The sequence below is a fragment of the Phaenicophaeus curvirostris genome, chromosome 4 (assembly GCF_032191515.1).
Source record: "Phaenicophaeus curvirostris isolate KB17595 chromosome 4, BPBGC_Pcur_1.0, whole genome shotgun sequence".
NCBI classification, from domain to species: domain Eukaryota; kingdom Metazoa; phylum Chordata; class Aves; order Cuculiformes; family Cuculidae; genus Phaenicophaeus; species Phaenicophaeus curvirostris.
In genome coordinates this window covers 65624331-65643856 of record NC_091395.1, presented here as the reverse complement: position 1 = coordinate 65643856, position 19526 = coordinate 65624331, and the positions used below count along the sequence as shown (strand labels likewise).

Here is a 19526-nt window from a genome sequence, read left to right as displayed (position 1 = left end):
TCCTTAAAATTTTTTTTTGATTTTGTCCAGTTTCTCCATTTGAGCTGGGGACATAAGAAGCTGGACACTGTTCCAAGTGTAGCTTCATCAGTGATGAGCAGAGAGTGATTTCCCTCCTTCTGCTGGCCACATTCTTCCTAGTGTTAGCCCAGCATGTGGTTTTATGATGTGAACCCACTGCTGGCTTGTATTCAGCCTAGGATCCATGGCAAGTCTCCAGGTCCCTTCCCGTCAGGCTGCTGTGTTGCCAGTTGGATTTCACCAGATGAGTGGAGCTCTTCTGCCCCAAGTACAGAATTTTGCACTTACTCTTGCTGAACATCCTGAAGTTTTTCAGGGTCCATCTAGATTCTCACAAATGGGATTTTATTTGTTGCTTTACAACCATTTCTCATGTTCCATTAGTTTGTAACAGAGTTAAAGCACCGAGTTTGTAATGTTAGTTATGTCACTATGACTGATTTTAGATTGACAATGTCTTACAGTCCGCAGTGCACTGTGAATATATACTAAGCTTGGATAGCACCAAAGGGAATTTTCTGTATGTTTTTACATGAATATATATGTTTTTTGGCTACCTCCAGCCGACAAGATTGTTTGAAATATAACAAAGAGCTTTAGACATTTCTGCTTCATGAAAGACTTGTTGATTCTTTTCTTAGTGAAAAAGATGGCTTTTTTTATCTAATATCTCAAATAGCAGCAGTGAGAATGGTGTTTAGTGTGCAGTGAGCTTGAAATAAATCAATATTCTTTTTGGCTTTTGTAAAAAGAAAAAAAATCATAGATCCTTAGCACAGCCATAGCATATGGTATGTTGAAACTGTCATTGTTCCTTTTTCTGTGGAGACTATCCATTGAAGTTAAGTGCTAGCAACATCATTTCTGTATGCTGAAGTAGAGGTTCCCTAGCAGTGATGACTAACATGGTTTAGTGATAGGTACAAATTATCAGGCTCATTTTTCTTTACCAGCTATCTGTTGGTTGGGAAGACCAAGGCAGGACTGCTATCCACAGTGGTTCGGGCACTCACACACATGCAGGAAATGGGAAAGGTTGTGTTCAAGTACCACCTGAGTGTTGTCACTAGGGGAAGAATGGAGATGAGGAATCCACTGCTGCAGCCAGAGATGAGTGGATTCATTCATCTAAAGATCCGCACAATGGACTTCTCACCTGAAAGGTATGTTTAGTCAGTTTCTCAAAGGGAAAATGAACTGTAGAAAAAACAATGATTTCCATAGGACTCACAGGAAAATTTCTGTGGATCTGATTGCTAAGTCCGGGAGCTATCTTACAGTCCTTATGTACACAATAGATTCTACCCAATATTTAAACAAGGAGGGGATATTCTAGCTTGGATGTGGTGGCAGGATGTGAGGTCATCTTAAAACCAGCATGTGCTTTCTGTCATGGAAGAGCTTTCTGTTTGAATTGGACTAATCCCTGGAAGATATATCTTTCTCCTGTGGCAAAATGGTTTCCTTTTTTATTCCATGAACTACTCTCCTAGACAGTGAAAGTGATCCTACATTTTCGAAATACCCTGTATGGTTTAAGTGCCTTTTGAAGTGCTAGAGATACATTGGTCAGCATCGGCTATATGAGAGGTTTAAGAACAATAGTTAACTTGTGGGGAGAAAATCAGAATGTTAACAAAAGAAAGGCTCTTTGAAACATTTAATCCATAAGGGGCTTGTTTTTCACTGCTTAAGGCTTGTTTTTAAAACAAATGTATGTTACACTCAAAGTGTGAAATGATTAGCATTTTATGATTCTGTAGATTACTAAAGCAAACAACCAATTCACACAGTGACTGTTTCAGCTCCTGCTTTCAGTTGTAGCTTTCCCTCCTCCCCCAGTTTTAACTTTTAACAGTTTGCATTTGAGTGAGGGTAAACGCATTAACAGTTGTGATTTTGGGTGAAACCTGTTTCTGCTAATGCAAGTCCTTCCAAGGATTATTAGAAATTATCCCCAAACATCTCAAAGTGTTTTAGTTCTTTTCTCTGTCTGGAGAGAAAAGTATCAGTGATATCTGTGCATAGTTACTGTAATATCTAGATTATCTACGTATCGTGGTCTTTTTGTGGCAGATTTTTGGCGCTACTGAGAGAAGGGTATGGGCAGTATGTAAGACTGAAGATCATCAGGGTTCCATGATGATTTTGTTTCTTTCTGATACTTCTAGTATTTGTCACATAAAGAAAAGGAGTAGATTTACTGCAGATTTATTTGTCTTGGAGATACCTCATCCAAATATCTTGGCCAAATTCTGTTTTTAATCATTGACCATGGACAGCCGTAATCATAGTCCAAGGTAGTAGGAATTCAGAGACAAAATTTTCTGTTGCTTTGAAGTGGTTACTGTATTGGAAAGCAGGAAATTTGTGAAGAGAAGAGCGGTATACAGTGGCAAATTAAAGAATAAATATAAAAGTGAAGAAAACACCCTGTCTGGTATCTGTGTTCAGGGAGTGAGTGATGCATAAATCTGTTTTGTCCAAATAAGAAGTGAAATTTTCTATTCACTGCATAAACTTACTCTTTAGCATATGCCCAGCTGAAAGATTGAGCTTGAGTAATTGACACAAAGTTGGGCTTTTTTGTTCGTTTGGTCAATTGGTTGGATTTTCCTGTAATAGAGTTCTTCTGACATGTATTTATAATCATAATTTTCTTGGCTTGCTTTCCACGCTTTTCAGCCGTTCTGAATTACATACAAGTCTCACATGTATACGCTTTGATTTGTATTACAAGTCACTTGCAAGATTAACATTGCTGTTGACTGAAGTTAAGCAAATGCAATGAACGCTGGTATGTTTCCCATTGATTATTGGAAATTGTTCCTGCCTGTGAACATCAGTATTCAGTGCACACTCCTACTAGAATAAAATAGTTGGTCATTAGCTTCCAGTTCTCTGTAGCTAAACTTGACATTTTCTCCAACAAAAAACATCATGTCGCACTAAAAACTGATGGCTGAAAACTATTGTCCTTGCTGGAAAGCATGCGTATAGTGGAAAGATTCCTTTTTTGCTTTACAAATTGTCCTTGTTAGGATTGATTCTTGTGATCACCCTGTTTTGATTAATGTGGAAGTAAAATAAAATGTCTCTATGGAATGAGTGTGACAGGAGAAATGAAAGAACTGCTTCTCTGTTAGGTAATTCACGTGGTGATCATTTCTGTAAAGGAAATGTGTAAAGAGCAGACTACGAAACTTGCCATCTTGAAAGGGAGGTAGAAGGGGGAGAGCTACCCAACGGCAATACTTATTCATATCAGAGTTGAGAAATTAATTTAAACATTATTTCCTTATTGATTTTATTTGGGCTGTCTAGTTAAGTTGATTCTCAACAGCCATATTTCAGCTTGCTATATAGGTAACTGTCAAGAGCATCATCAACTCATGAACCAAAGAATCCAGCTTGCTGGCCGGGCAGACAAATGGAGCTCCACAGAAGATGTGAAAGTAACCCACGTACCTCAGTGGAAAATTGGGGGCTCTTCACCACACCCCAGATGTACTTGCTTGAAGCAGGCATTGTCAAATTAATTTCTTTTCCTTCACTTGTAATGTGGAAGGTGCTGACTGACAGCCCTGGAAATTAAGTCCTCTATTTCTCCACAGGACAGGTATAGCAAGGGCGGCAGCAATGCAAGCTTCCCCACATTGTCCTGCCAATGTTCCTCAACCCAGTTCTGAAGAGGTCACTTCTGGAGGTGAGTGGGTGGAAGAGTCTCTGTCCATGCAGTTATTGATGCCAGGCAGTGGTTCTTGAAGGACAGGCTGTTGGACGGAGACTGCCCCCTTGTCTTGAATGAACCACCAGTCTTTAACAGATAATCACTTTATGCATTGTAAAGTGGCGTGGGCTGGATTCATTGAGGTTGCATTATTCTGCTTGACTGCTGTCACTTTTTTTTTTTTTTGTGGTTGGATGGCACCTTTGCTTTTTTTATTTTTTTGCACTGTTTTGTTTTCAGAGACTTTGTTGATGCTTTATGTACATGTCTACAAAGTAGCATGCGAATAACTGAATGCAGTCTGGTTGTAAATGTGATACAGAAAAGCAGTTATGGGTGGCAGCAATGTGTGCAAGATGAGCTTTAGAGCACTAGACCAAGAGGCATGCTTCCAAACGCACCAAAAACTGATAAGAAAGTGAACATTGGTCTCCAGTGTCTAAATGAGCTATGTTTCTGTTATAAAGCCATATCTTAACATTTTCTTTTTTCATAATTACTATGTAATTTAGATATTAACACCAATTAAGCTGGTAAACTAATGTTCTTTTTTTAGATTATTTTACAATGAATGAAAACTGCCTATCTAATGTTAGACATGCAACATTCTACACTATATGAAAGTAATTTGTATGTGTCATGGTTACAGTAGATAGTTGTCATCTAAACCAGAAGATACGTGCTAAATTTTGTGAGAGGAGTTAATATGACTGATGTGAGTTTTCAGAACAGAAGTAATGAGTGCTCACAAGTTTGGCAAATGAATTCACATATACATCTCTGGATTTATTTAAGTGCCTCATACTTCAAATACAGTGAGGAGTATTCTGTTTTCAGCCAAATTTATGTCTTTTAACTATAGAAATACAGTCGAGAAAAAGGAAACAAAGCCTTGACGGGGCTGTTAGGTCATGGTGAATTACTTTTGTAGCTTCAGATGCAGTGTGAAGGATTTGCAGTGACTTGATTGTCCTTTGTAATTGAGGCCCATAACTCTGTTTAACTTTGGCTGTTTGTAAATAGGTGTGATTGGTAACAAGCAAATGTGCAATTCAATAATCGATTTCCTGAAGGGATTTCTTGCCTTTTTTACTTGAAAATATGTGGTTCAGAATAGTATTAATTGCATATACAGCTAAAACAGTTCCTGACTTCTTTTGTCAGGGTAGCAAGAGATACAGGATTTCATTCATAATTAGAATGAGTGATAAGAGTTCTGCTGGGAAATAATTTGGGACAGTCCATAAATTCATTTTAAGTGAAAAACAGTTTGAGGATCCTTGTCATGGCAATACATGGCATTTGGTAGTATAATAGTGGATGTATTTGCTAATAAGTCACCTTACTTAATGTTTGTATGGTGCTAATAAATCACCTGGATTTGATTTTTTTAGCTCTTTTGAATACAGTGCAGATCACTAACCTCTCACTGCTGCTGACAAAGCCATAGAGAGGTCTAGTGTAGGCTTCTCACACCCCTGTGTGAATTGAGTCCAGAATTTCAGCTCAAACCTGCCTCTGTGCCACGTAAACCTTTGAGGATAAGTATATGCCTTATCACAGCAAACCCTTTCTGATAACAGACTTTATTTTAAATTCAAGTACAAAAATACAGTTAAATCATTGTCAGCACAAACACAAAAGAATGGTCAGACACAGTTTTCTTCACACAGTATTTTATTCATAGAGCATTCATCTCTCTGTCTCAGCACATGCTTTCTGTGAATTTTAATTAATAGAGTCTGATTTTTCTGCATATTTACATTGAAAAATACTGATCTAAAGGAGTTCACTTCTGAAAGAAGATATTGCCCAGAGCATCCCTGAGCAGGATAGTCTTAATAATCTTGATCCTAGAGTCCTAATAATCTTGATCCTAGAGTCCTAATTTGTGTAAATAATTCTGTTGATTCCACTGTGATAGGTCACATGAGAAAAGGCTTCAGCGTTAGGTTCACCTTTACAGATCCCTATCTTAAAAGCTTCAGTATTATCACCTTTACTGGGATTGTAGGCTTGTGTAGGCTTGCTGATTATGTCCAAAGTCTGGGAAAAGTGTGAAATTAAAGCAGTCCTTGGAGAGGGTATATAAATGCCTTTCCTGAATTACAGTGAGTTGGTTTGAAGCTCTCAAGAGACTCCACCTGTAGTATTGTGTCCAGTCCGGAGTCTCCGACATAAGAAGGGTATGGAACTTTTGGAATGAGTCCAGAGGAGGGCCATGAAGATGATTAGAGGGCTGGAGCACCTCTGCTGTGAGGACAGGCTGAGTGAGTTAGGGTTGTTCAGCCTAGAGAAGAGAAGGCTCCGAGGAGACCTTATAGTGACCTTCCAGTGCCTGAAGAGGGCTACAAGGAAGCTGGTGAAGGACTTTTTACAAACACATGTAGAGATAAGATTAGGAGGAATGGCTATAAAGTGGAGAGAGGAGATTTGGACCAGCTATAAGGAAGAAATTTTTCACAATGAGGGTGGTGCAGCTCTGGGACAGGTTGCCCAGGGAAGCTGTGGATGCCCCTTCCCTGTAAGTGTTCAAGGCCAGGTTGGATGAGGCCATGAGCAACCTGATCTCGTGGGAAGTGTCCCTGCCCATGGCTGGAGGGTTGGGACTGGATGATCTTTTAAGGTCCTTTCCAACCCAGACCATTCAGGCTCAATTCACAAACTCGTTTTTTCTACCGACCACTAGATAAGAGCAGAGTATAAAGAACATATAATGAACTTTGGATCAAGTGATAGAGGCAGAGGTTGCAAACAAGGAATAAGCAACTTATTAGGTTTGCATTGAATAATGTGTGGACCACGCATAGTTGGGGAACCTCCATGCTAATATGTTATTTTTTCTTTTTTGTCATTCTATCTCTGAAGATAGTATGGATCTGTATTTACGTGTAGGTGATCCAGAAGGGACTTGGCTTATTCCCAGTCTTCTGGAAGTATCTCCTGAAAAGCATTTCCCCAGCAGGTTTGGAGCTGGGATGGAGTATGTCAGGCCACATGTTATGATCTGAAAGGAACTGTGTAATGGCAGATTTTTCAAAAGGAAAGATTTATTTGATGCACTTAGATATATTTCGTGTGTCAGCATCAGACTTCTAAAAATAAATGATTGAGATGAAGCAGAAGAAAATGCCTTGTAATCAAAATTTCATGTCTATGGCATTTGCAAGTAAAAGAGAGCATAAAGTACCAAAGCTATTGGCAATGAAAACTCATTGTTCAGATATCAGGCTATGCAACTGATTTCATAGGTTTATGAAAGTAGTTTTCAAGGTTTTCAAGTAGTTTTCATAGGCTCCTGACGTGTTACTGTTTAGTATTATTGTGAACCCAGGGAGGAATTTGTCACTTGTCTCTCCAGATTTCATGGAGAACATGGAGAACTAAGTGTTTACCCTCCATTCATCTCTAGGTTGAACGAGATTTCATAAAAGCCAAACTATCAGATCAGCTGCAAAACCCCAGGTAAAGTGTTTGTTGTGTGTTTTTTTGGTTTTTTGGGGTTTTTTTTGTCATTCTTATTTCCTACAAAGACTAGTGAGAGCTAACAGCTCAAGAGTATTGAGGTTCATGCAATCTGAATTTTCTGCTTTTTTCTACTTTAGTATGCTGGTATAGGAAGCTAAAAGTTCACAATAAATACTGAGACCTAGGATTGTTAGATTGTCTCATTTATTTGTTGCTAAATACTGCTTGCAGTTTGTTTCTTAGGCTCATCTGCACCACATTTGGAATTGATAGTAAATTTCTTTTGTACTTTAATGTCTGTTGCAACAGGAAGCTGTGGAGGTTTGTAGACTTCCTCTTGCTTGACCAAATACTCCAGTCTCTTCTAGGGAAATGAGGCAAATTATGAAAAGGTTTCTTAATTAATACTTAAGAATGTGCTTCAGGTAAAGGAAAACAGTTTTGGGGTTTTTTTAAGAGAGACACATCTTAATAAGCACTTTAATAAAAATTAAAGGACTGATTAAAATTTATGTGTAATGAAAAAAAGAAGGTGCTTAAATTCCAAGGAAATTGATCTGAACTGACAGACAAAAACACCTGAGATGCTAGCTGGAATCAGGGCAAAGATGACTGGAATTTAGACAGTCTGCTGTAACTTTGCCTACCAGATCCTGTCTGTGGATATGTGTGTGGAGTGTTAGTGATATAGTGACATTCATATTGCTCTTTGGTTTGTCAAAAGGAAAAACTCTCATTTTGCTAATTAAGTAGGAGAGAATGACCAATGTATTCTGGCAGTTTGTTACCAGGTTGAGAGAACGATGTCCTTTTTGTTCTGCTTCTGTGATTCTAGGATGGAAGCAGTAGGGAGAAATTGAGAATGAAAACAATTATTCTGGATAACAGTTCTTTCTGAAAACTCTAAGATATTTTTATTAGCAGTATTTACACCAATGTTTTAATTTTGTGAGAAAGGAGTCTCAATGGTAGCTCACTTAAATTTGTAGGAGTGCTGGAGTGAAGGCTGCCTATTTATGTCTGGGGGAGTGTGATGGGACAGTATTCTTCAACCTCCAGAACTACTTAAAAAAAAACATTCAAAAGACTCCACGTAAACAGAAAGGAAAGTTTAATTTTAAAGAGATTTTTTTAGTCGTGTTTGGGGTTTTTTTATTTATTTTTTTGTTTTGTTTATTTTAAATGAAGGCTTGGCTGCTGAGTTCAGAATGGTTGGGAATAGTTTGAAGGCCTGTTTGGAAGGAATTAGTTCAAGGTCATTTCCTGCCCCAGTCCTGCATGGTTGAATACTATTGGCTTGTGCTGTTCCTGATGGGGCAGAGGGCACTGGAAGACTTTTGGAGGCCCTGTGGGTGGGCTGCTGCTAGATTGACGCTGATTTGTCTTCTTTCCCTCCTCCCCTTCGTTCTTCCCTATCCTCCTCCCCATAAAATATCTTCTCAGCTAAATGCTTGTAAAGAAGAAAATTGATGTTACGTGTACTTCACCTGTGCCAGCAGACAGAGCAGTGAGTGTGCCCAAGCGCATTGTGAACTTGGTACCTCAACGCTTAAACCTCATAGTAAATGTATAGGGATTTGTTATTTGAAGTAATCTCAGTTGCTGTGGGTGCTGCTAGTGTGTGTTTTCTTGTAGCTCCTAGAGGAATCTGACACAAATTCAGAGCAGATTTCATGCTGGTTTTGAGCTGAACAGTTTTGAGGAGCGCAGGATAAAAGAAGCTGGAGACAAATTGAGTTGTGCCTTGCCTGCAAGTAATAAAATTTTTCAATCCATGGTGCTGTTGGTTTCACACTGATAGAGATCATTATTTTCTAGTATTTCTCTCATGATGGTATTTGTCTTCCTGAATACTTACACCATTTTGCTTGTGGTAGCTATTAGCTTGATTATGTAGGGTTTGTGTGCTGAAACTCTGCTGTCTTGTAGAGATCTGTTCCACATATTGACCCCCACTGTTGACTTCTTTTCACAGGAAAGGGATGTGAATGAATAAAATGTTACAGTTTTAGTAGATACAGAAAAAGTCTTCTCTGTTTACACTATCAGTTTTGAGGTATCAATGTGCAAAAGAAACAACTGAACTGCTGTTTTAGGCATGCTTGCTGTACAACTATATGGAATGGAAGAGAACGAGTGATCAGTATCAACAAAAACCCAGCCACTGTAAAGGAAAACCAAAACCTCTCCCATCCTGGAAAGATTTGTAAACAGCACCAGTGAGCAGATCTATTTCTCACCTGACTGGGACTTACAATTTAGGTTAGAATTCTTGCTGTAGAACAGGAGATCTTGTTCTCCATCTTCTAGATAGCCTGTGTGACCAGTTACGCTGTGCTTCATCTGGACAGCAAAGTATATTTTTCTCTTTCTTTCTATAAGCCAAGTAAACCTAAAATCTAAACTGAACATGTGGTAATAGGGAAAAAAACCCCCTGTTGTTCTCACTTTTTTTTCAAGATCCAGTGCTGTGCAAGCAATGTGGTATGAAACCAAACATTTCACTGAAGTCAGTATTACTAATTTCAGCTAAGTAAATATTTCCATGGTCTGTGTTTAAGACTGAGTATAAACTAAATATTAGATTTAACTTAAAAATATGTGATGAATAGAGGGATGGAGACAGAAATTAATAGTGGGAAAGGGAAGGAAGATGAGACTGTAGGGTATACTCATTTAGGATCACCTTACTCATAGGCCAGTACCACCGAGGCAGAAGATCCTGCCAGGCTCATGCACACCACACTTGCAGCAGAAGGAGCAAAAGAAGAAGGGGAAAAAAAAAAGCCTTATGGCTATTCTTGAGAGAGCATCATATACTCACAAGCCTGGCTGTATGGACTGCATCTGCTCTGACCCAGAACAGAACAGCTGTTGCCCTTGAGTACAAGCTGATGCCTTCAAGGGTGCATTTTACAGAAAAACAGTGAGGGTGGGAATGGTACATACAACAGAAGAGGCTAAGCCAATGAAGTCTAGCTTTGCAATAGGTATGTGTATATACAAAAGGTATACGTCTATATATTTACACTATATGCTATTTTTTTTGCTTTCATCAAATCAGAATAAGGTCTGGCATTCAATTTTAGATTTTTTCTTTTTGACCTGCCCCTTTCAAATCTGGTTGAGGGAAGCAGCATGTTCTGTTGAAACATGGGCTGCTCTGCAATGCATTTCCTATTCCGAATGCTTTAGGATTGTTATGGGTTTCTGTAGTAATACGTTAAATAAATAGACTGTAGCAAAAATGCCTAAGTGATGAGCTTAGTGCACACCCATCTGTTGTGCTTACTTAAGACTTCCCTGCCCTCTCCCCATTCCCAATAAACCTTTTGTAGACACATCTTCTTGGTATAATTAACCTGCAGTGCTTGGTAATGTTGACCATGGTTCTGTGACCATAACCATAATACTCTGAATATAAAACATAAATTCTTTTATCTGTTCCATTTTCCTCTTCTCCTGTTTTTATGGATATTTGTATGAATATTTATTCTCTTTGCATCTTCTGGGTAAGCACTTCTATACTGCAGGTAAAGTTGGCATACTAAAGTCTTAAATCTTGCTTGTTGTAGCTTCTACTGTTTGAAGTTTTTTAGAATTGGGAAGGACTTGGCAGTACCTGAATGTGCACATGAATGATTCTCCTCCAGACCCCCACTGCCCTGTTCTTGCTGGCAGATGGTCCTTTAGGGACTTTTGCCAGCAACTGCAAGTCGGAATAGCCTCTAGGAGTGACTGCATGGGTAAAGATACTGGGCAGCCTTTCCTCCTTGCTGAGCTCAGCAGAACCAGGCCACCACTGAACCTGACCTATAATTTTCAAAGTTATTTCATAGTTTTCTCCAGTAATCACAGTCGCTGCAGAGAAAAGCGTTAGCTTCCCATGAGTTGTCAAACCTAATAAAATATGAAATTAAATGACTGTTACAAAATAAATGCCTGGAAGAGTGTGCTTCCAGTCTTAATGCTTCTATAAAACAACAGAGGTACCTTTTAAAATCTAAGCTTTAACATAAAATTTCTGTTCAAAACAAATATTCCTTTTGAAACATAGGCTCAGTTAAAAGAGTTTTACAGATCTGAATAATTTTCATGATGCTAGTAAATGCTGCTCTGTAGCACTACCCTTGCTGCCATTGTAGTTATGTACATAACCCAGATTTAACTGACAAACAGCTATTTAATAATTAATACTTTATTCTTGTGTAAAAAAGGTGGAATTTCATTTCAAAGGTGGATAAGAATTCCTTTTTTTTTTTTTATGTCAGATTCTGTTTGAATTTGTATTTCTCATCCTTTTTTACTTTGTTCCAAATCCTCCCCTGAACACTTGCCTCTGCCTTACCTCTAATACCATGGATTAAAAAAAACCAGAACTCCAGATGGTTCACTTCATAGAATGAGGGCACCTTTATTTGAAAGAGATTTAAGTATGAAACCAGTCATGTGAACTAAAAGTCCAACAAAGAAAATAAACAATCTTAATCAGCAGTTCATCAAAATTATGTATACAGTTTCAGACATCCATGAGTGGTAGCATGACATTTGATTTCAAAGGCTTTTAAAGATCTCCTGAATTTCTCACAGGCTGTCAGAGACCTTTCTGAGATATTTGAGTCTGATTAAATGTCTTAGAAGCCTGTGTTGTACTGGTAGGTATCTCATAATTTTTGATCTCTTTTCTAATCACTGTAGTAGCGTGCTTGTTTTCTGCAGCTATGCAAAAGTCCTCCTAATTAGGTCAGTCCCATGTGTGCCCCTCATGGACCAAAGCAGATGTCTTTTAGTAATTTTACAATGGATATCTTCCAGACTGCAGTAATTGGAATTCTGGGACTTTCTGTGTTCCAAAAGGCTTGGAAGAATGTTTGATAGAAAGACATTATTTGAAAGAATTGCTTGTGAAAATACTACTCTTACTGCTGTTTTATGTGGTTGTAGTAATAATGGTAAGGTATGAGAATTGATGGGTGCCATTTTTTTATGTGAAAGTAGATACCAACCACAACGATGGGAAAGACCCTAGCCTTAAGAATAAACATTTTAATTGACTTTGATAATGCAGAAATTTCATTGACTATGTTGTTCAACTCTCTGCCATAAATCATGATCAGATTTACATCTTTCTTTTTATTTATACTGTTATTTATACAGTAAGAATCACTGGGCACAGCTGGTTCTGTAAACACATGAAGAAGCAGGTGGTTTCTGCCTGGAGGAATGTTACTGTTAAGTATGAGACAAGAGACAAAGTGAGGATATATTAAAACGGGGGGGAACATGAGGTCTCGGTGACTGTGCTGGTCAGCACAAGAATCATCTGAGCAACAGATGCCGGGTATCACTAAATAATGAGCAGTCATGTATGAGAAAGGCAAGGGTATTCACTCTTCCTGTAATATTGGCCAAATTACTCTTTTACTCTTGAAGTGTTTTTCAAAATAGGTTTGTATCTTTACTGTTAGCGAAACATTAGGATATAGATAATGTATGAATGTTGCTGTGGAATTGAATACAAGTATATTGGGAATGTGTCTTGCTCTGGTTTACTTGTAATTCATTTTTCACCTATTATTAAATGTTAAAATAAAAAAATAAGAGAATTACAAGTAGCATCATAAATCAATATGTGTCCTGAACTGCAGAGCAAATCATTTTTATAAGAGGGCAAGCCCCTGTATTTGTAATAAATCAAGTTTGTTATCTTTTGAGCTTCCTGATTAAAGTAATTAGTCATTTATGCTGATACAAAGCCATCAGTGAATACATTGCTTTGTTTCACAAATATTGAATCTTAAATTGTTTTGTAAGGGTCATTGGTTATAATCAGCTGCACATTATAATGTAAATTTGTTAGTTTGTTGGTGGGGAAGTCATTTCCTCTAATCCAAATTAATACTCTAAGCAACTCTACTGCAGTTAGAATAAACTGCCTGGAAGACTGTAACATGAAAACTAATTTAAGATGCCAGATAGGACATAGGAGGTGGTGCTGGGTAGGGAGTCAGTATTAACTGATGCTTGGTGCTGAGGGGAGGGTCTCTAAGTCAGTGAGGGCTGCCCCATTCTGTGCAGATGACTGCCTCTAAGGAATGCTCGCTGGGCAGGTTTCCCTACTTCTGCAGTGGCTGTGCTATACCTGCCTGTTCCCACAAACAGCTACAGAGAGGTTTGGTTAATGCCATTTGCAAAATCTTTGGAAATTTGGGAACTGCATATGCTTTTATAGCTGTAAAATGCTGTTATGACCAAAGGGGCTTTGTTTTGGAATATGAATTCTTTTCTCCAGTGAGACATAAAACACAGATTGTTGTCCAGCTAAAATTCCTGCTTTTGTGCTATGGAAAATCATATGCAAAACTGGACATCCTTCTGCTCTACTTTAGCTGTTGGTAAGATCAGTCTGTTCTGGGGTAGGCTTAAGCACAGCTTATTTATCAGTATGAAAATATTTTGTGTATATGGAATGTGATCGTTTCTCCTCTATTTCCAGACATCAGTTTTGACTAATAAGTACTTGGCATCATTTCCACAAAAGTTGTACTTATTCTGGCATAAATTAAGACATTGAGGATGAAAGCTGATGCTTACTTGGAGAAGAGTTGTTTAGAAGTCTCCCGAGTTGTTCTTTGGATATTAGTTGGGTTTGTTTGTGCTCATACAAAGGACTAGGTAGGATGAGCCCATCAATTTCAGTTTAAGTGTACCTTTTCCTTCTGACACCTCTGGTTTTCTTGATTTTGCTGTCCCAGACTGGATGATCCCAAGAAGCATCATGCTTGTGAGCAATATAACTCATTGCCAATTAATCTTCCCTCCCTAAAGGAGATGACAATTCTGGTTCCAAAATAAGTGTATCTTCTTTAAAAGCTTCCAGCAAGGAAGAAGATAGAAGTAGTTGAAAATAAATTTAAAGGAGTGTGACTTGCTTCTTTAACCTTCATTCTTTTATCATACTTTTCCCTGCTCCTCAGACTGCAAACCCAAAATGTTTCCCCCTGTCTTTCAGTAGCTGTTTTGCAGTTACTGCAGACACTATGAAGAAAACAAAACCGGATGAAGCTGATCTTCTGCTCATTGTCCTTCCAGTGAAAAGCATCACCTGACATGAAAAAAGGTTGATGTGACAATGAGAGAAGTGTACGTTGTCTTTTCAAATTGTGTTCATGCAGTGAGCTGTTATACTGACTGCTTGGTCAGGCATTCTGAGAATTGTTCCAGATTCTTCCCCAGCCAAGGAGATTTGATGCCTTCTCCATCCTGTTCAGGGAGTGCTGGCACCTGACATTAATGCCTGAAAGCCACAAGAGTGCAAATACGTTTCTTTACTTGCTGCGGTTGTGATTTTTATTAAGAACTGGAAAGGGCATTTAAATTTGATTCAAATGTTGGTGTTAAAGGCAAAACTTTCACCGAATGAGAACTGATCGCGAGTTACAGGATCTTGTGAAAATGTAGCATTGAAAAGGACCTGATGATCTGCTTTTGACTAAAACTTTCATTATATTTAAAGGAAACAAATATTTCCTGATTTGTTTTCTATGTAAAATTCCAATTCAAGAGTAATTATAAATCTCCAAATTCTTTCATTTCATATGAGATTACATCTTTTATTTAGGGTTAAACTAAGGGAAAACTTTCTGTTAGTTACTTTCGTTACCTACTGTGCAAACTAATAATACCATACCAATCTAAAAAGGAGTGTCAGTCATAGTCACATTTGAATTCCAGTGTAACAGGAAGGAGACGATTAAGAGAGGGAAAATAACTGAACTGTTACTATTTTGTACTAATTAATTTTAAAGTCTACAGTCAATCAAATACATCAAGAATGAAAGGTGTGTTTTTAAAGAGGTTTGTTTACAGTGATGTTCTGTGAATTATAATTGTAAAATATTAATAATGAGACATTACTATAGGTGCTTTTTTATTTTAGCTTATACTCCTGTGAGAAATAAGTAAAGACTTATTTATTAAAAATAAGGTGAGGATCTGAGAGGTTTGGCTTAGAAAGAAGAGTTGTAACTGAGTGCACGTTAAAACATAAGCTTTGGCATTTTTTTCCTGTTGTTACTGATGAAACACCGAGCATTTTCACAAGGAAGCTTAAATGTCCATTAAAGAGAGGCTTTACATATGCTAGGACAAAGAAAATAGGTATTTTTTAGAGGTTCCCTTTTTCTAAACAGTGTAGCATTGTGCAAACTGAAAATACAGGCAGGCTACAATGAATCCCCTAAAAGGATGAACATTGTCATTTGGAAAGAAAATAGGTACTCGTGGCTGTTCACCACCTGGGTATTAATGCAGCCAATTACTGTGTCCTGCCTTTCAAATATTATTGTGTTAGAGCAAGAAAAGAGCCTATATTGTATTTTATATGACCTTTCTAATGCTTTATATACACATATAGATTTGTGTTATTTGTCTCTTTGATTCACCAAATGTTTCTTATTTGTGGCTCAAGGCATTTAGTTATTGCAAGGCTTCAAGCTGTGGTAAGCAAGGTCGTAGATTAAGAATTGATTTCCACAGTTGCTGTAGCATACAAGCAAAATTTCTCTTGGTTGGTTATAAAAGCTACAGCTAGGCATAAATTCAGCTTTTCAGCATTGTCTTGAAAATTAAGGCTAAAGCAAATGAGAAAATACTTGCTAAGTATATATTGCATGCTTAGTTTAGGCCTTTAGCTAAAAACAAAGGAAAGCAAATTGTTTTTAAACTACAAGCTTATAAGTAAAACCATGCTAGTACTACAGGTTTTTTTTATTTACTTGTTTAGTTTTTGTTTGTTTGTTTTTATTATTTTGTTATTACTTTATTTCTCCCTTTTGTTTTAAATTAGATTTTCTGTGCATTTTTTTGGGCAAATCATGTTTTGATCAATATGTTGATTAGTTCTTTGGTTTTGCTATGTGCTCTTAGAGTCATTGCTGATTACAATAAGCATGTGGGTTTCAAAATGGAATTCAGTTTCTCTCTTGGAAATAGGCAGTGCTACTAGAAACAGAAAAATCTTGCTGTTTTGTTAACTTTGTAATGTGAAATAACATCTTGTTAAACTGAAGGAGTATTTAGACTGTTAACTGAAAATTCACTAAAATCAAGGAGGTATGTTTAGCGGTGTTTTTAAGTTCTGCTTTCTGGGCTGTGGGGTTTTTTGTTTCTTTAAGGTGTGCTTTGTGTTGGTAATGAGAGCAGAGCTACACTGTGTGCAGCAATCAATTTGTGTAAATGTCAAAGATGTATAACTGATGAATCTTCGCTACAATACACAGATTCCTAGTAACTATATAATAAATTTTAAGTTCTAGAAATTGGCTTTTTGGGCACATCTTTAAAGAAAATATTTCTGATCTAATACCCTGCCCACTGTTTTTAACTGGTATACCTAGAACAGAAACCATAATACATAGTGTATATTTTCAAATCATAATCAACATAACCAGGTGGCTTTCCAAATATTAGCTTGGCCTCTGTTGTTCCTGAATGCATCAGAGTTAATGTTTCCACCATTAGTAGAGGAATCAAACTGCAAAATGTTTTTTCTAGGATAACAGAGAGTATCATGTTTGCTTGATGAGAATTCTTGGTTTGCAGTGCACTGTTCACACTGCACCTTATATCACTGGTCCCCAGGGAAGAGACTGGTGTGTCAGATGTTCTGTGGTACCATGCTATACTCAAATAGAGGCTGAAATGCAAACTCCATTGCATGCTAGTGCTTGAAATAGCTTTCTTCATGGTGGTCACAAAATGTGTGTAAAGGAAAGTCATTGGGAAGCAAAGTGCTCTGTGTGATGAGAAAGGTAAAACAGTTTGGCAGGCAAAACAAGTATGCAACTATTTGAAAATACAAACTTTGTTAAGAAAAAAAAATGCAGAAATGAAGTACCTCAGACTTACAAGTCATTCCTCTTTCCAATCCAGATGGATATTTTTGAGGAATGGAGTTGTGACATTCACGTGTGGTAGTGACTCATCCCCTCCATGTAGTAGTTACATTTTGCAGCATTAGAATACATGGCTGTCCCCAGCAAGGTATTTTGTTAGCACTTGGTCTTATTTTGCAAAATCTTGAGTTCGAGCTTATTTTGAGGTATTGAAAACTGATGATTTTGTCAGTGTTCAAAATGCCTGTGTCTATAACGAACTTCCATTTGGCTTCCTTGAAATTTCCACATGGAGAGATCTCAAAAAAATAGACAAATGCAGTTTTATGGTGAAATGAGGTGATTCTATTCAACTCAGACTTTCTCTGAATAATGAAACAGTCTCACTGAAAGCCTTGTTAGGAAGGAATTACAATTATCAAGTCTGGTAGTCGGGAAGGCTTCTTGCTAGGGTATTACTGCAGGACTAACTCAAGCATGGTTATGCCTGACTGAATACAAGATTTCCGCCCCTTTCCAAAATGTAGATTTCTTTTTTGAAAAGCACTTAAATATGTATGTAGAATCTTGGACTGGTTCATTAACTTTGAATAAATTCCTATGACAAATGAGGGAAATGAAGAGAAAGCAAAAATAACTTGTTGAGCAAGGCTCCTTGTGTGACGTTGGCTGCCTGCAGAGGCATGGGACTGTATCACAGCTGTATTACTGGTAGTCTATTGTAGATCAACCTGACAATAAACTTCGAGGAACAGAAGCTTTTCAGAAGTAGATCTGGCACCAATGTAGTAGTACAGATTTTTGGACTTTTTCTTTTCACCCTGCCCCAAGACAGGGGAACTACATGGAAGAATTCCCCATCAATTTTATTCTGCTCCTGTGATGAGGTTGGTTTAAGAACATAATAGTGCTAGAAATCTGGTATTTTTCTACTTTTGGACCCTCCCTGAGATCAGATACGTTCCTAAAAGCTGCAAAGTTAGTCTCGGCAATCACCTAATTCTTATGCCCGGTATGTTCTCACATGCAACCGTTCTCCAGTGACACCCAGTGCAAAACACTACAAATGATGTTTCCGACAAACAGAACAGAAAAGGCTGCTGAGCAGGGAGAGGAAAGCAGTCTCATCATTATGTCCTCTGCAATATGCTGCAAAAAGAGAAAAGAATGGAGGGAGAGGAAGGGAGGTAAATAATTTCTTCTATAAACTACCTGAACAGACCCTCACAGAGACTGAGAAGTGTACACCTAGGGAAGATCTGTTGAACTGCAGCCAGAAGTTTGGGCTTACGTGAAGTGTGTTACTGCAGTAACTTGGATCTTCACTTTGCATTTTAATTCTGGCATGTTTGTTATCTCAGCTCTTGATGCAAAATCTAGCAAAATCTATGCTCTTTCTGACTTTTATTGCAGAATTAAACCTGTAAAGTTCCCTGAAAGTTTAATGTGTGCAAAAATAAAGACTCTTATTGCACTTTGATTTTTGTGACACAATTTGAGCTTTTTGAAACGTTGTTATCATAATGTATGTATACTCCAGAGGCAGTATTCTGTTACATTAGTGGGGATTTGTTCCCCAAAATCCAATAAGTGCAGCTGGAGGCTAACCGTATCATTTCAGAAAGATCAAGGGACCACAGTAATTTACATTTGATTGGGCTCTCTCCAGCTTAGGTAGGTCAAAAAGATTAGAGATCACTGCTCTGACTGTGGCTGGGGATTCTTCCAGTTTGTGGGATTGCAGTGCAAGCACAGGGATCCGTACGCAGCTTCTGTGCGCTCCACTGTACAGCGCTCGGGGTCAGGCACAAGTCTGAAGGTGGCAACTGCTAACAGGAATTCACCTATCGCTCTCCTGTCTGCTTATCTCCTTGGAACTAAAACTCCTTGGCATGTGTTAAAATGGCAGTGAGGCTTCTTTAAATGATCTGAGGGAAAAAAAAATCATACAGGTATTTGCCTAGTTATGCATTCCTGATTTTATCTTCCTTCCACCCGCTGCCTTGCTCTGACACAGATATACTTGGGCAGAACTTGTGCGCAACTGGTCCTGCTGTGGCTCTCCTGGGCTTCTTCCATGTGCTGTTCCTTTAACACCAGAAACAACCTCTCCGATAACTGACAGAGACTTCAGACTACAAAACTGAAGCAAACATGTTCATTGCTGGTTTTTTCCTCATGTTAGCATTTTCATCAAGGAGCAGATGCCAGCACCAAATGATGATTTGGTCCCAAGTGGCTTTGCTCACTGGTGTGATGGTGGGAAATGGGGCCTACTGCATAGTGGTATCAGGGAAAAGTATTTGAGTGAGCAAGAAGCAAAAGCTGCCAAAAATGAAACTATGTGACCAAAGGAATCCTGGTACTGTAGGTTTCAAATGCTCTATCATTTTAAAAGCATCAGACTCCTT

The 19526-nt window shown here is 38.0% G+C and overlaps 1 protein-coding gene across 7 annotated transcripts in view; it reads left to right on the top strand.

The window, feature by feature from the left end:
- Positions 1–19526, top strand: part of PPP2R2C (protein phosphatase 2 regulatory subunit Bgamma) — a 196028-nt gene that overhangs the window by 70021 nt on the left and 106481 nt on the right. Inside the window, exon 2 of one of the 7 annotated variants that reach the window (XM_069856356.1) lies at positions 3641–3727. The exons of 5 other annotated variants lie outside the window; for them this stretch is intronic. In XM_069856356.1, coding sequence (XP_069712457.1) covers positions 3641–3727 — 87 coding nt within the window. Of the gene's footprint in view, positions 1–3635; positions 3728–19526 lie in introns of all 7 variants that reach the window. One more of the 7 variants, XM_069856348.1, reaches the window with a different exon arrangement.